This window comes from Anabrus simplex, chromosome 11 (genome assembly GCF_040414725.1).
Source record: "Anabrus simplex isolate iqAnaSimp1 chromosome 11, ASM4041472v1, whole genome shotgun sequence".
Lineage (NCBI taxonomy): Eukaryota > Metazoa > Arthropoda > Insecta > Orthoptera > Tettigoniidae > Anabrus > Anabrus simplex.
In genome coordinates, this window is record NC_090275.1 from 132,573,361 (window position 1) to 132,589,909 (window position 16,549).

Here is a 16,549-nt window from a genome sequence, read left to right on the forward strand (position 1 = left end):
ACTGTGATATTTCTAAATTAGGAAGTCAACCATTTTTAAACGCGCCAAAGCCCTTATGAGAAAAGGTGATGGGAAGAGGAAATAAACTGAAAGTACTGGAAAAGCTGTGTACCACACTGTACGGTTACTGTTGTTGTAGTTTGACTGAGCTGCTGTACGTTTATCCTGAGCTAAGAAAGAGTTGCTTTAGAAAAATGATAAGAACTTTTTTCGGGATGGTTGAAAAAAATTGTAACTTGCGTATTACACTACAAATACATGTGGTTATAACATATAAAAATGTCATTACCATCAGACAAGTAGTTTTCCTTGTATATATTCCTAAATGAGCGCTTCCTAGAGAAGAAGCAAAAAACCCGGACAATATTCATTACAATCACAAATCATATTTAATGAACGTCGAAAACAATGTGTCTTATATAAGCTAACGTAGAATTAAACAAGGAAAATATTGGTATAACTCGCATTGCAATAGGCCTATTGGTTCGTTTGTAACTAAAGTCTAAACTCGAGTGTCCGTAATAAAAAATCCGACTACTAAGATTCATTAAACTAATAAAATGTATAACTTAACAGCCTACCTATTTACTAGCTACTTCAGAATTATGTTTTGACTACCCTTTTAACACTGCATATAAATCCATCTATTATTTAAACATCCCTGTAAGAAGAGGACAGTGAATGCAAATGGGTATTATTTTCAAATGAGCTGAGCTCGAGAGTCCATTATAGCATATGATTCTTTCAGTGTACCATGGCTCACTGTATGTCTCGCTGCAGCGGAAGCTCGGCTCTCCGCCACCCGCCAGTGTCCAGTGAGCCGATAAGGAGCCGTGTGTATCTCCTGTGTCACTGAGTCGTGCTCGTTCAGGATTCTTTCAGTGTACCATGGCTCACTGTATGTCTCGCTGCAGCGGAAGCTCAGCTCTCCGCCACCCGCCAGTGTCCAGTGAGCCGATAAGGAGCCGTGTGTATCTCCTGTGTCACTGAGTCGTGCTCGTTCACGATTCTTTCAGTGTACCATGGCTCACTGTATGTCTCGCTGCAGCGGAAGCTCGGCTCCCGTCAACGTCCAGTGAGCCGATAAGGAGCCGTGTGTATCTCCTGTGTCACTGAGTCGTGCTCGTTCACGATTCTTTCAGTGTACCATGGCTCACTGTATGTCTCGCTGCAGCGGATGCTCGGCTCTCCGCCACCCGCCAGTGTCCAGTGAGCCGATAAGGAGCCGTGTGTATCTGCTGTCTCACTGAGCCGCGCTCGTTCCAAATTCTTTCGATGTGCCATGATTCGCTGTCTCGCTGCAGCGGAAGCTCGGCTCCCCGTCAACGTCCAGTGAGTGCGCCACTCAGCACTGTCAGTTGGGAATAAGCAGAATCGTGTGCCGTGAGCTCGCCGTTCCTGTGAATCGATTCACTCAGACACTTGAATGAATCGATACACTGCTTCGAATCATGCATTCAGTAGCCAACACTAACTTCTACGGCATTCATATTCGTAAATGATACCCAGGGGCTTCTAAAATAATATGCTACTTATTCTTGATACTAACTCCATATTTTTTAATGGAACGGCACGAATACATACAGCTGGCCTAAAAGTTCAACTGCGTACAACTTCAAATATGTAAGTATTTTCAAAATCGGACAGCTATTTTTTGAGATATCAATAAAACCCGCATTTGGGCTTTAGCGTGCCGCATCAGACAGCGTGACATTGTAGTAACTGCCGAGTCATCGCTCTGTCATCGTGCGGTGAGCTCACTTTCTTGGAGATACCTAGGGTGCCGCCGGCGGTTTCACCATAGCGTGTAACATTTGTCGCGAGGTGGGAGTAGATCATAGTTATTCCTGGAGATTGCGTAGGTGTGTCAACCAATGGACCAGCGTCTTATAGCTTCAGTCAACAGGAAGGAGAGGCCTCAGTCGGTCATTAGTTATTAGTCAAGTGAAAGGCGAGACCTCAGTCGGTCAGTTCAGTTAGAGGGATAGACTTGCCATGAAGTCATATAGGACAGACTTGCTAAGAAGTCATCTGGATGAAGTAGAAGCAGTCACATGGATACTTAGTCGTAAGAGAAACAAAAAGGATTAGGCTTGATACATCTACAGCAAATACCAATTCAAAGGAATACGTCGTAATTACACTCAAAGTGTTGAAGGGACAGTCAAGTGTACCAGTGAGGGATATATTTCGTGTATAATTGTTTAATGTCCGGTCAAGAAGAATTCAAATTCGTGCCTAGTTTCTTTCAGTTGCAATGTCATAATTTCATATTCTCATCTGTTTTATCGCAGCAAGACTTACTAATTTTTCTATACAATTTCAAGAATATATTTTATCCTATCAAATTAAATTATCGTTTCATTTCATGGGCAGAATTACATAACCTCAAATTTAATGGGGAAACAGAACAACAATCTCCTTTTCCTAGAACCTATGTGGTATGTTGTCAAAAGTAAGCTTATTACCCCACACCCTAGAGATATTCAAGAATCTCATTCTCTTACTGCTGCACTGAGTTGTAGCTGGCGCCCTTCAAATAACATATGTGTAAGTAATCAGGTAGGAACCAAGTGTGAGTACAAGGTCCAACTATTGAGTATTTTATTTAAGGAATATTAATTTTCATATTTTTCAATTTAAATTCAGGTAAGTTTGTTTGCAAAGTAGAACTGTAGAGGAACTTCTCACAAAGTATTTATTTTATTCCTTTATTCCCTTTCCTGTCATGACTTCGCATGTCATACACACTTTACATGCCTGGTATCCATTCTGTGGCTGCACACCGTCTGATGTGGCATGTTGTTCTTATTGAGTAACTGTTCGATTTAGAAAATACTTACATATTTGAACTTGTACGCAGTTGAACATTTAGCCAGCTGTATGAATTTGTGCCGTTCCATTTAAAGATATGGTTATTAATCACCCCATGAGAATAAGTAGCACATTATTTTACAAGCCCGTGGGTATCATTTACGAATCTGAACACAGACTGCCGATATCTTCAATGGTTTAGACGTTATTTCCGTGTAACATCTTAGGTGAATAACCCTGTATAACATCCGTTCCGTGGTTGTCCAAGGATGTGTTCTAATCTCGGTAATGACTATTAACACACGTGACCCTAGTTAACACTGCATCGCTAACCAGAGTGTTTATGGTGTGAAATAGGGTTAAAAGTAGCAGTAAACTCACCCAGATATCTATCTCGGGTCCGGTGTACTTCTTGCCTTCGAAGACCTCTGGCGCGGCGTACGGCGGGGACCCGCACCAGGTCGCCAGCTGCTCGCCGGGGGTATAGTGGTTACTGAAGCCGAAGTCGGCAATCTTGATGTTCATGTTGCTGTCCATGAGCAGGTTCTCCGCCTGAAATAGAGATCTCCCTCTGATGACTTCAGGACGATGGTACACGACGCCACTATTACACATAGGCCTAGAGTTAGTAATGAACGGAGTTGGAAGCTAATGAAAATAATGTCCGTTGATCTGCATACAAACGCGTCGCTGTAAAAACATTCCGAAACACTCGTTGCATTTCTGAGATATCATTTCATTGTCCAAGGCTTCACGAGCACGTGGATTGTGATTTTAAATTTCCCCACAAATAAAAATCATAAACACTTAGATCGGGAGAATGAGTCTAATACTATACTGTCTACAACAATCTTTTCCTGTACTAGGGCTACCTGACCCAGCACCACCATTAAATGAAAACTATAGAGGAAAGTCTATTGTATGACACGTATCAAAGGGCGATTTTAAATATACTAATATTTACATTCTTTAGAATGAAGTACTTGAAAGTCTGATTTCAGAGCTGAAACAGGGAGGCACCATGTTATGTTCCATTTGCACAAGCGGACTGGAGATACGGCAATCTGACCCTGGACACGTACCGATAGATGGGGTATTGAAGACCCAGAACAAGCAGAAGTTACGATGGGCCCCATCGCCTGAGGTGGAACACACCCTAACGAGCAAGAAGAATGCAAAAAGCTACAGAACACACATTCTTGGCGAGTAAGGGAGACATTTTGTTCGAGTTCCTGGTAACGACACTGGATGAAGAACTAATACAAAAGAGAGCGCTGCCAGTGGCACAAGCGATGCACTGATCGAACTTGAGCTAGGACAGCAGACTTCATCCTCTACAATGAGTACTGATACAAAATAGAGATATTAGCAATAATTGGGCTCATAAGTTGACACTTCACATAATAAACGTCGTAGACAGATTTAAACATCTTGCTGAGGTTATAACGAGAAAGCATCCACAGAACTCAGAAACTGAGACGAGCCAAGTTACATTAGCACTCCGTCGTTATCGCAGACTCTTAAATGATTGCAAAGAAATTGGAACATCTCCCTTGGTAAGTTATTCCAATCCCTAACTCCCCTTCCTATAAACGAATATTTTCCCCAATTTGTCCTCATGAATTCCAACTTTATCTTCATATTGTGATCTTTCCTACTTTTAAAGACCCCACTCAAATTTATTCGTACCGAGCTCGATAGCCGCAGTCGCTTAAGTGCGGCCAGTATCCAGTAATCGGGAGATAGTGGGTTTGAACCCCACTGTTGGCAGGCCTGAAAATAGTTTTCCGTGGTTTCCCATTTTCACACCAGGAAATGGTGGGGCTGTACCTTAATTAAGGCCACGGCCGCTTCCTTCCCATTCCTAGGCCTTTCCTATACTATCGTCGCCATAAGACCTATCTGTGTCGGTGCGACGTAAAGCAAAAAATAAAAAAAACTTATTCGTCTACTAATGTCATTCCACACCATCTCTCCACTGATAGGTCAGAACATACCACTTACTCGAACAGCTCGTCTCCTTTCTCCCAAGTCTTCCCAGCTCAAACATGTTTGTAATGCTACTCTTATGTCGGAAATAACTCAAAACAAATCGAGCTGCTTTTCTTTGGATTTTTTCCAGTTCTTGAATCAAGTAATCCTGACGAGGGTCCCATACACTGGAACCATACTCTCCTTGGGCTCTTACCAGGGATTTATATGCCCTCTCCTTTACATCCTTACTACAACCCCTAAACGCTCTCATAACCATGTGCAGAGATCTGTACCTTTTATTTACAATCATATTTATGTGATTACCCCAATACTATGCAAACCTCCTAGACCAACTACAGGAAAAGATACGCGAAACAAGGCCTGGTTTGGCAAGGAAAAAAGGTCATCTTTCATCAGGACTACGCTACCCCGCACACAAGTGTTATTGCCATGGCAAAACTTCATGAACTGGGGTACGAATTGTTGCCACATCCACCTTATTCACCTGCTTTGGCACCATCAGACTTTCATCTATTCCCCAAGCTGAAAATTTTCCTCGGTGGACGGAGTTTTTCTACAAGGGAAGAACTGACAGCCGAATTGGAGAGGAATTTTGCAGGCCTGGAGGAATCTCATTTTCGAGATGGGATGAAGGCATTGGAACATTGCTGGACCAAATGCATTAGTCTACAGGGAGACTGTGTTGAAAAATAAAAGCAGTTCCACCGAGGTAAGATACTTAATTCTAGTACATTCCGAAAACTTTTCAAACCACCTTTACAATGATTCCCAAAAGGAACTCACAACATTATCGAGGTCATTTTGCAGTTGCTCACAATCTTCTAACTTATTTATTACTCTGTACAGAGTTACATCATCTGCAAAAAGCCTTATCTCCGATTCCACTTTTTTACAGTACACACATCATTTTATACATATAAAATAAAACATAAAGGTCCAACAATACTACCTTGAGGAATTCCCCGTTTAATTATTACAGGGTCACCTACTCTAATTCTCTGAGTTCTATTTTCTATACATATAGCAAATTCATTCAGTCACTCTCTTGTCTAGTCCAACTGCAATCATTTTTACCAGTAGTCTTCCGTGATCTGTGCTATAAAATGCTTTAGACAAGTCAATCGCGATACAGTCCATGTGACCTCCTGAATCCAAGATATCTGCTATATCTTGCTGGAATCCTACAAGTTGAGCTTCAGTGGAATAACCTTCCCTAAACCCAAACTGCCTTCTTTCGGACCAATTATTAATTTAGCAAACATGTCTAATATAATCAGAGAGAATGCCTTCCCAAAGCTTACATACAATGCATGTCAAACTTACTGGCCTGTAATATTCAGCTTTATGTCTTTCCTTTATACACAGGGGCTACTATAGCAACTCTCCATTCATCTGGTATAGCTCCTCCGACCAAACAATAATCAAATAAGTACTTCAGATGTGGTACTATATCCCAACCTGGTATATCCCCCGCAGTTGTTTTTCAAGCCAGAAGCAACATATGCAAGTGAAACATTAACAACAGATAAACTGCGGAAGTTCATACAATTCTTCGGACAATTATTAATAAAAGACACCAGACTGATGGTCAGTGGAGAGATGCGAAAACGGAGGGTTACACGTGTGAAATACCAGACTCCTGAACAACACATGCTTTAAAGAAGTACAAATGGATTTAGATGAATTAAAATGACTAAAGATCACACAGCAAAGAGACAAGGACACAAGACTGTCATATCTGCAGATCATCCAGAATGAAGAAGTCAAGTGTTAAAAGCTGAACATTTTCTTTGAAGTCTTTGTTATATAAGGTTTGATTTTGGTGCACCAATGTGGGCGTAAACAGTGTAAATAAATAAATAACGTGTAATTAGTCACTTTTAATGTATGGTATATCAAGTAATAGGTCAGGATGCACGTTTTCCAAGCAATATATGAATTACTATAGAAGATATTTGATATTTTACACCAAGCGCTACTGTAATGTTCTATTACTAAAGAAGCATAGGCTCTTATGTTGTATAAATTGAAAAATATACTCTTACATTCCAAGAGCCTGTGCAACTTGAATGCTGTACATGCAATGTCAATCACGAGTTCTTTGTGCCATTGCCCTGTTAAGCTTACTTCAGAAGCTTCTTGAATATGTGAAGGTTCAGAAGTTTAGACAGCTCATTGACATGTGATATCCATCATACTCTTCTCTTACGACAGCCCAGCCCTTTCAACCATTCAGTCATGTATTTATGCTTCCTTGCTCCGTTCCTCTTGCGCCATCAAATTATTATTATTATTATTATTATTATTATTATTATTATTATTATTATTATTATTATTATTATTATTATTATTATATCTGCTAACGGTTCGCACCGACGCATAGGTTTTTGGCAACACAAAGCTGGGAGGGAAGCGGTTAAGGTACAGCCCCAATATGTGCCCGAATATCTTCAGGGCTGCCCACTTTGTGATCCCAAGCCACCATCTCCCGAATGCAAACTAACAACTGCACAACTTTACAAGGTACCGTGCTACCGAAGTGCGAGTGATGACGTCAATGCTGGAGGGAGATTGATTGCATCTCCTCGCCCACACTACAGCCTCAGCTCGTCCCTAACCACTGTGTAACAACAGCCAAGTTGTTGATTGTTACTCAGAATAACTCCTTTCCGGGGAACCAAACACAATTTCCAACTTAGAGAATTAGTATGTGTATTTGTGATTTTCGAAGATGTGATCTGCCATAACGACTATCACACTCACTGACACCAACACCTCCCAGATAATAACGGCAATATAATTCAATGTCCTTTAAAATTTAAACTTTATTTGTTGGTAAATAAGTTATTCCACAAGCTAAAAGTATTAAAATCATGTTTGTGTGTGACGATGCTTTGCGATCGCCTCCTTAGCGTGACGTCACAGCGCTGTTGTGAGGCCTTATTATCTAGGAGGTGTTGCTGTCACCCAGTCTGGACGAGTTTGCCGTTGAAGCGCTGCAGGTAACATGTGGCGGAAATCGGAAACACTGAATATATTTAGTGCCAGTTCGAATCATCGGCGCTAGATGGCATGTGTCACGGGAATTTAGATTGTATATTAGTGGCGGCTGTTGTTCCCACGCTTCCAAGAATGAAGGTATCGGCAAGAGAGGTGAAGGCGAGTCAAGCCAGGCTCCCCAGGGGACAGGTAGTCGGTCGTCAGCGAACATCTCTGATTCCAGTATCTAATGCTCGTTGTAGTTAAGGAATCTCGCTACTTCTGGTCGCTATACATCCGGTGATTTACCAGCCCCTCTGTGGTTACGGACTACGTGAACGCCACTATTAATTTCGAGTACCTCCAGTGAACTCGTAAAACGAGCACACATACAAAGAACACGTACGTTACGACAGAGCACGAACAGATACTGCGCGCTGCATGTCAACCCTCGCAGTAGCTCACATGGTGTACGTGATAGTGGACAATGATCAAAGGCGCGAGTCCTACGCAAGTACATTTTACTGCCAATTGTCTGAGATGTGCTTGATAACTTCCACAGACTGATCTGTCTATTTGGAACTGTAAAGAGACATATGTACCGTGGCATGTGTGGAGATGGTCAGTCGTCGTACGTGTTCCAAGCTTCGTAGAGCACAGACAGGGCAAAGTGTGTCCCATTGTAATGATAACATGTAGCTGCGCGAACTCCCCTCCTTCGAGGCAAGTCACAATACTGCACAAAGCTTATCCACTGCCTCGTGTTGCATTCCACATACAAGTAAGTGAATAGTATATGGAGAAGCTAGACAGAATGCAGACCAGCCATAATGCCTGTAACAAGAACGCTAAGTGGATACACAATAACCAACAGGCATGCCATTTCGGACTGTGGAAAGACGTCTGCTACCTACTGCATCCCTGGGAAGGACACACCGTGATGTCTGCTTGCAATGTCTTGGGCGCTATCTGGCATAACCCTTCCACTAGCACACGGCCCATTATACAAGTGACGAACATCAGCCGGGCGTCTGCTATGCCGATACAGCTGTTTCAATTTCACCCGTGCCACCTGCACTTAAACAAGGAGTTCCATGGTGATGATTTCGAAGCCCAAGCAGCGTTCTGTTATGTCGACACTAGCGACCATACGCCTTTCCACAACAGTCACTGCGTACGGAGCGCAGCAGCAGAACGCTATCCTACCAGTGCAACTCATGTGGAGCTCCACCGCACCCAGGGCCCGTCAGATCGCACGATCTTACGTCCGATCCGTTTCGCCGGGGATGCTGGACCTTACAACATAGCACGCAGTTCTGCATTGATCGTCAGTTCGAGCAGGTGTTGCGTTAAACGAAGTCGGTAATTGACTTACTGTCACATCTTTCTTAGCCTCTTCCATCCCAGTGCCATATCATACGCCACCAAACCAACGGCCCTTGCCAGGGCCAAACAAACAAATAAATCAGTCTGTGGAACCAGTTAAACATGCAACCTTGCTACATCTCAGACAACTCGCCGTAAGGTAAAAAAGTTCTTGCGTGGGATTTGAACCTCCTAACCCTCGAGCACTGTTCACTTTCAGATCTTAAAATAATGTTATTTGCTTGACGTCCCACTAACTACTATTTCGGTTTTTCGGAGACGCCGAAGTGCCGGAATTTAGTCCCGCGGGAGTTCTTTTACGTACCAGTAAATGTACCGACACGAGACTGACGTATTTGAGCACCTTCAAATACCACCGGACTGAGCCAGGATCGAACTTGCCACGTTGGGGTCAGAAGACCAGCGCCTCTACCAAGTAAGCTATTACGAGGCTATGCAGTTCCTGTTCCTGGTCTTCATTCGGGGTACTCGTGTTAGTGGCGCTGCTGTTTTCTAGCCCGCTTTCTCCAGATTTGTAATAAACGAGGCGGGTTGCACAAAATTAGATAGCAAATGGCGCTATGAACATCTCTGTCGAGAGTCCCGTACGGCACATCCATCAGCTTTTCTGAAGGACATATACTTCCTGTACGAATTATTTTAAAATACTACCTCTACAATCCTGGGTTATCCCTGTCAATTAGTTTCACTACTAGTTTTCTTGCACAAAGCGTTGAACTATTTGCAATTCTAATATATCTGTCTGATTTCAGACATAAAAGGTTCGACTTCTTCATCAATAAGATTATGACACAGTGTGATTTAGCAGCCCAACTAACGTGCACATGGTTACAGGGGTGCTATTCCTCTTCAGGCATACTAATGTTCAGTGAGGACATTTTGCACACGATTCTCAACCCGAGCGAAATGTTATATCATCCGTTCGCAAAACATGACGCCTTGAAATCATGTAGAAACGCCCTTTTACCATGTAGTATGTTAATGTGACCGGGTGTAACGAAGAGGAGAATCAATGCATTAAACTAGGTAACAGTACAACGAACCGGATGGCGTATATGCCCTGTTCTCGTCGTACTACCAACATGTTTCCAGCTGTGTAGCGTAGCGGGCGTGATTAGGCGTTTGCCTAGAAATCGACGGAATGTACCAGCGGCGGTTCGAATCCTGCATCGTTCAAATATCTTTGCATCGGTATGATGTTTGAATACGTAAACACAGGCCCACGTTTGCCACATTCAAACAGTAGAATGACGCTGTTATCCATCTTGTGCCCTTTACATACTCCGCTGGTTAAGGCCTGAATGTACTGTAATCCCTGCTGCCATTCGGCATGTTTTCCACAGATGAATACGTTGACATGCTCCTCATTTATGGTGAAGCAAGACAAAACGCGTGCGAGGCACTAGTCTGTACCAGGAACGGTATCTCGACAGGTGACGATCGGCTGTTACGACATTCCGCCGTGTTGAAAGACGCCTAAGGACAACATGCGTGATTTCCAAGCAAGGTACGTAGAACACAAGGTAGGGATCACGAGAGAGGTGCGCAGTGGCAAAGCAGAGTTGTGACGTCACGGTGGACCCTCGCGTTGAATCTGCTCTGAATGAGGTAGACGTACTTCGAATAAGTATCGCTGTGCACGCAGAAGCTAGGTGCTAATAATACACGATAGTAACATATCTGTGGTGTATAAGAAATCGTGTGTGTTTATTTTATGAGATAAAACGTAAAAAGGAGTAATAGTGTACACTTTTCAGTATGCTTTGTCATGCCATTGCAGGCTGCACAAATCATAGCAGGCACGCGAAGGAACGAAACATACACTTTCATGTATTCCCTAAAGCCACTGATCTAAATAAATGGTGACAGAAGTAATCAAGACATCATCGAAAGTTATCTTTCTCAGCTTCGAGGGTTCGGAAGGCTTTATGACGATCCTCTTCCGACAGCTGTGACGCGGAAGGTGAAATCATTGCTTCTAGCCTCAATGCTTCCGAGGCGATAAGAAATTCCAACTGTTCTCCGGAAGATTATGAAATATTACGCCCAAATATGTACTGCTGAACTCGATCAAAACTCGGATATCGTGTGCCAGTCTAAGGCCAGCGTTGAGCCCACAACATCCTATTTTTTATCGGAGGATGAGCAAGGGTTCGTTAAAGCCCTTGAAGATCCAATAAAACAGCTCGAGGACAGTCGTGAAACCAAGGAGCTGCTTGAAGACTTCACTGGCTATATAGCTTTTAGGATAAAGAAGAAGAACCTCGATATAGAAAGTAATTACGGAGAGAAAACAGGTCAGACTACAAGGGGTGGAAATTAAATTTCAAAAAGGGTCCCAATTTTTTTTGCAAGTTGCTTTACGTCGCACCGACACAGATAGGTCTTACGGCGACGATGGGACAGGAAAGGGCTAGGAGTGGGAAGGAAGCGTCCGTGGCCTTAATTAAGGTACAGCCCCAGCATTTGCTTGGTGTGAAAATGGGAAACCACGGAAAACCATTTTCAGGGCTGCCGACAGTGGGGTTCGAACCCAATCTCCCGAATACTGGACACTGGCCGCACTTAAGCGACTACAGCTATCGATCTCGGTAGTTTCAATTTTACCACGGGAAAGAACTGAAAGAGGGTTCTAACATCATCACAAACCTTACGGATATCCTGAAAAAGAAATTCCCCGAAATTTATGAGCTTGCAAGTTGCTTCGTGAGAAGCCGTTCTTTTATTCGAATGGACGCTTTAAACAAAAGTAAGACATTCAAGAGACCGGTTTCAGTTAATACAACACCGATAAAAAAAAAGAAAAGCAAAGAAATTCCACTGATGCTATGGATAAGTGTGTTTGATATTCTTCTTCTTAATATCAGTATTATTCTTTGTGTATAACATACCCGTTATTTTTTTATGAAAGGCAATTTATTATGTTGTATATGAAACCAGTGCTAAGAATATTAATATACAGGCTCATTAATATGGCCTATCTAATGTTAATGTGGAATTTGTCATTTCCTGGCACTTGGAGAACCTTTACTGTACTGTTTGTGTTGTTGACAGTGTATATAGTTTCCCAATATTGCTTGTAACAACGGACATATTTCTTGCAGTCATCAAGCTTTAATGTTCGAGTCTGTAACAATTAGAGCCCCTTGTTATTGTTAGGTGTTGAGAACATGAACATATGGAATGGCCATTCCACTGCGATCACAGTCTTAGCATTGTTACAACGTTTTATACAGATCGAAATACTTCAGAAACGCTGCTGGTTTCACACTGTATTTGATCTCCTTATTATTACTCTACTGTAATAGTGAAGTGTAGGTGATGTTAAAATATCAATGAAGTTCTCTTATCTCTAACTTGTGGCTTTCAGCAGTGTATTAGCCTACCTCACACAAGGCGCTGAGGGTTCACGTTGACGTCATCGACGGCCAAGCGTGGTGGGGAGACCTGCGCGTGATCCCTACCTCTTACTCTAACTACCTTGCTTTCCAAGCAGCCACCAGACCGCGATAGGCCAGTTACATCGAGTGAAACAGAAGAGGCCATTCTGGAGACAGCTCGTAATGATCCACACATCAGTACAAGGGCGATTGCACGACAGGTGAACACCAGCCAGTCATCCGTCTGGCGATTACTGCATGAACATAAATTACACCCACGCCATCTTGTGCTCCACGGGCAGGATTTCAAAGCTCGAATGGAGTTATCTGGGTGGCTATTAGGCAGGCTGGACAATGATGCAGCATTCGTATCGCATATCTTATTCTCGAACGAATCGCGCTTCCACAATAATGGTAATGTCAATCGCCACAACATGCACTATTGTAGTCCGGATCGCCTGATTGGACCTTATTCCTTTGAAAGCCATTGGACGGGACTACGCTACCTGCACTTTCTGCGTCAGGAACTCCCACTGCTGCTGGAAGATGCCCCCTTGCACGATCGTTTGACGATATGGTTGCAACAGGATGGTGCTCCGTTCCCGTGTGTAACCATATGAACGAGGCATTGCAACGGAAATGGATAGGATGAGGAGGCCCTGTTTCTTGGCCCACCAGATCACCGGATTTAACGCCGTTAGACCTCTTCTTGTGGAGACATTTGAAGAACGTCGTTTACACTCAAGCGCCGGGAAACCCCGACCAGCTCCGGCAACTCATCACAGGCGCCCGCCAAGCAATTACACCTGGAATGCTTCAGCGCGCAAGACAATCGGGCCCGAATGTGCACAAACCAAAACGGTCATCACATCGAGCATTTGCTGCGATAAAACATTGTCAGTACAGTTGTGTTTCTATTATTTCCGGTCTGTATGTGTCCGGCCTGCTAACTAATCGGCCCTTCTTAGGGCCACAAACACATTTATTCACACACGATTTGCATGAAAGCGGGTATTGAACTTGCATTGAGTGCGGTGCCGTATTAAACAAATATTTCAAAAATGTGTATTTTTCGCCCCGGACTCGAACCTCCGACCTGACATGCAAGCCCGCTCCGCCACGCCACGGTTCCGTACGGCAGACTGCGCAGCTTATAGTAAGTCACTGCGGTCGAAATATCGCCGGCGTGTCAGGTTGATAAGGCACTCGCATGTCTTCCAGTACGAGTATAACATTACAGCATCTATCATGGTGAGGCAGTAAATACCAAGATATCCAGTTGTGTTGTCTGAGCATACCGGCAGGGCAGATGATTTCATAAAACTACATTAGAAGGGGCGGCTAAATCACGTTGTATACTGATAATGAACTTAACTAGTGACAGTTCATAACTGCTATGAAGTTTACGTCTTTGGTGACAACTTTCAGATTCCCTCTCACTTTCACTAACACTCAAATTCGCACTTTCTCTTTGGAATCTACTCTGAAAGGATGAAAACTGATTTCTCTGGACATTGCGCTATCACTCCCACATCTAATACACTTTTTCAAAAATCTTGTAGGCTACTAACAAATCCCGATGCCTCCTATGACACATCTAAATTTCTTTTATTCTTCTTTTGGAGTTCAAAATCGAAAAATTTTCTCGTAACAAATTCTAAGCATGGTACAGTAACAACCGGTTCGTAGACATCGTTAACACATAACAATCACATTTCTTGCTTTGGCGTTCTTAGTTTCTAGGTTGCTAACTTATCTGTTGATTTCTTTGACAAGTCAATTTCCCTCTATATATTATCATCAACTTCTTCTCTGTTCGCAGTGGGAGGTTTATGGAAGTACAGAATCTGTATCAACATCAAACTAGCCATAGCCTGCGTGAGTCGTTCAGCTCAAATTTGAACATTGCGGAACGACTGAAACAGCAAGAACTGTGCAAATCAAGATGTGAATAACAAGTGGAAATGTCCTCTAGCCTGGTCGCACCTCATTAATTAATAAAGCTTACAAATCTACAGTAATAAAAATAAGAGGCTCACCTTGAGGTCTCGATGTACCACCCGTCTGTTATGGCAGTACTCCACCGCAGAGAGAATCTGCCAGAACTTACGACGTGCGCCGCTCTCCGACATGCGGCCGTACCGGGCAATGTAGTCTGGAACACAGGACAGATATCAGGTTTCTGTTGCCGGGCGTCAGAGAAGCAACGTAATTCTGCTAATCGCCAAAAATATTAGAAATATGATGTATATTCGTCGTGTTTTGTCTACAATTTATGCAACCGCATGCCACATACGTAGGGAGCATAATTTATTATATCTAATCTATTAAAAGTAACGCACCGTAAGCGGCGGAAATTATATTAAACTATGGAGTCGCTATTTGGCCTTGGTACCGCCCAGAGCGCTGTAGGAGCCATGTTAGACACTCTAGCTCGTTGTGGAGAGGGAAGGCTGGCTCATTTGCCGCTAACTTGGAGCTCGCAAATGCCCCGTTAAAAAGGACTAGTGAAAAATTAGACCTCCACTAACTATTTCAGCTTAAAAAGACCTTCACGAATATGTAAAAATCAAATCGAAATTCGCCGTCCGACTTCGTACCGTTCCCTCGTAAGTGATATGCAGCAGATGCACGTCAAGAAGTCGCATCACTGCGCGGTCAGTGTGACTGTGCGTAACTCGTGGTGGTAGTGAACACACAGCACTGTGCCACAAGCTCTTAAATATTGTTTAGTACGTGCTTTTAGTGTCATGTCGGGTGATGGCTTTCGTGAGGAGGAGAGCAGTAGTCAGCTGAGTCACCACTCGAGGTCATTGACCCCATGACCACGTGACCGTGACGTCACGACTACGTGCTACTTTTTGTCAACAAAGCCACGTGCTTGGCCACATGCTTTTTGACAGCTGTCATCTTGACGGACCCTAACCTCACTTTTTCGGACAAATGAACATTGCTAACCTCACTGCTGCCATCTTGACAGCGTCAAACCTCACTGTTGCCACCTTTAGCACGCAGGGGCGCAGAATTTAAAATCCACGTGCTTTTTGACAGCTGTTAAGATGACAGGTCCTAACCACGTGCACTTGTTGAACATGTGAAACGTGGCTAACCTCACGGCTGCCATCTTGACAGACCCTATTCTCACTGATCCTACCTTAACCACGCTGCGGAATTTTTGAAAAGTCGAACGATCACTAACGGGACATAGTCAGGGGGCCTAACCTTATAGTTTTAAGTCTAGCTGACCTTCTCGACATGACCCTTTCCCGACACTATTTCGGACAGACGATTATAGTTTTAAAGCAGGCAGCCCTTCTCGACATGACCCGTTCCCAACACCATCTTGGAGGGGGGAAGTGAATGATCTCTATAACCTCACTGCTGTCATCTTAACAGGACTTAACGATCCTAATGGAACATAGCCAAGGGGACAGTTTTACGGACAGATGGCCCTCCTGCACTAGATCGCCCTCCTATCTGCATCGTCGCTAAGACTTTACGTCTCCATCCGACAAGACAAAACATGTTGCCTATCTGTACAGGTTCAATCCTGTTACAGGGTACATAGAGCATACTGTTGTTATCTTTTAGTAAAGATATGAATAGACATCATACATTTCCTATCGTGTTCTGAACAGAAACACTTATATTGATTATAACGCAAACACAATAGTTACCGTAATATAATAAGAAATCGTGGGATTCGAACTCTGTTCCTTTTCTATTCAGCATTAGAAAACATCTCTAATACATGCATTATGGGATTCGAACACAAATCTCTCTTTGTTTAAAACAGGCTATACGAACACATTTCTTTAAGTTATATATGCAATCAGCTGCTGTATGTCTCCATCCCACAAGAGAAAAACATGTTGACCATCTGTACAGGTTCAATCCTGTTACAGGGTACATAGAACATACTGTTGTTGTCTAGACAGCATACACTTCCTATCGAACAGAAAATCTTACTTTGATTATATGTTAGAAGGAGGACG

At 43.1% G+C, this 16,549-nt stretch overlaps 1 protein-coding gene across 3 annotated transcripts in view; it reads right to left on the bottom strand.

The window, feature by feature from the left end:
- LOC136883239 (serine/threonine-protein kinase SIK2) overlaps window positions 1-16,549 on the bottom strand; it is a 566,180-nt gene that overhangs the window by 199,823 nt on the left and 349,808 nt on the right. For 2 of the 3 annotated variants that reach the window (XM_067155442.2, XM_067155443.2), the window contains exons 4-5: window positions 14,594-14,709; window positions 3,196-3,366 (exon numbers count right to left, since the gene is read on the bottom strand). In XM_067155442.2, the coding sequence (XP_067011543.1) occupies window positions 3,196-3,366; window positions 14,594-14,709 (287 nt within the window). The remainder of the gene's footprint in view (window positions 1-3,195; window positions 3,367-14,593; window positions 14,710-16,549) is intronic. The other variant, XM_067155444.2, reaches the window with a different exon arrangement.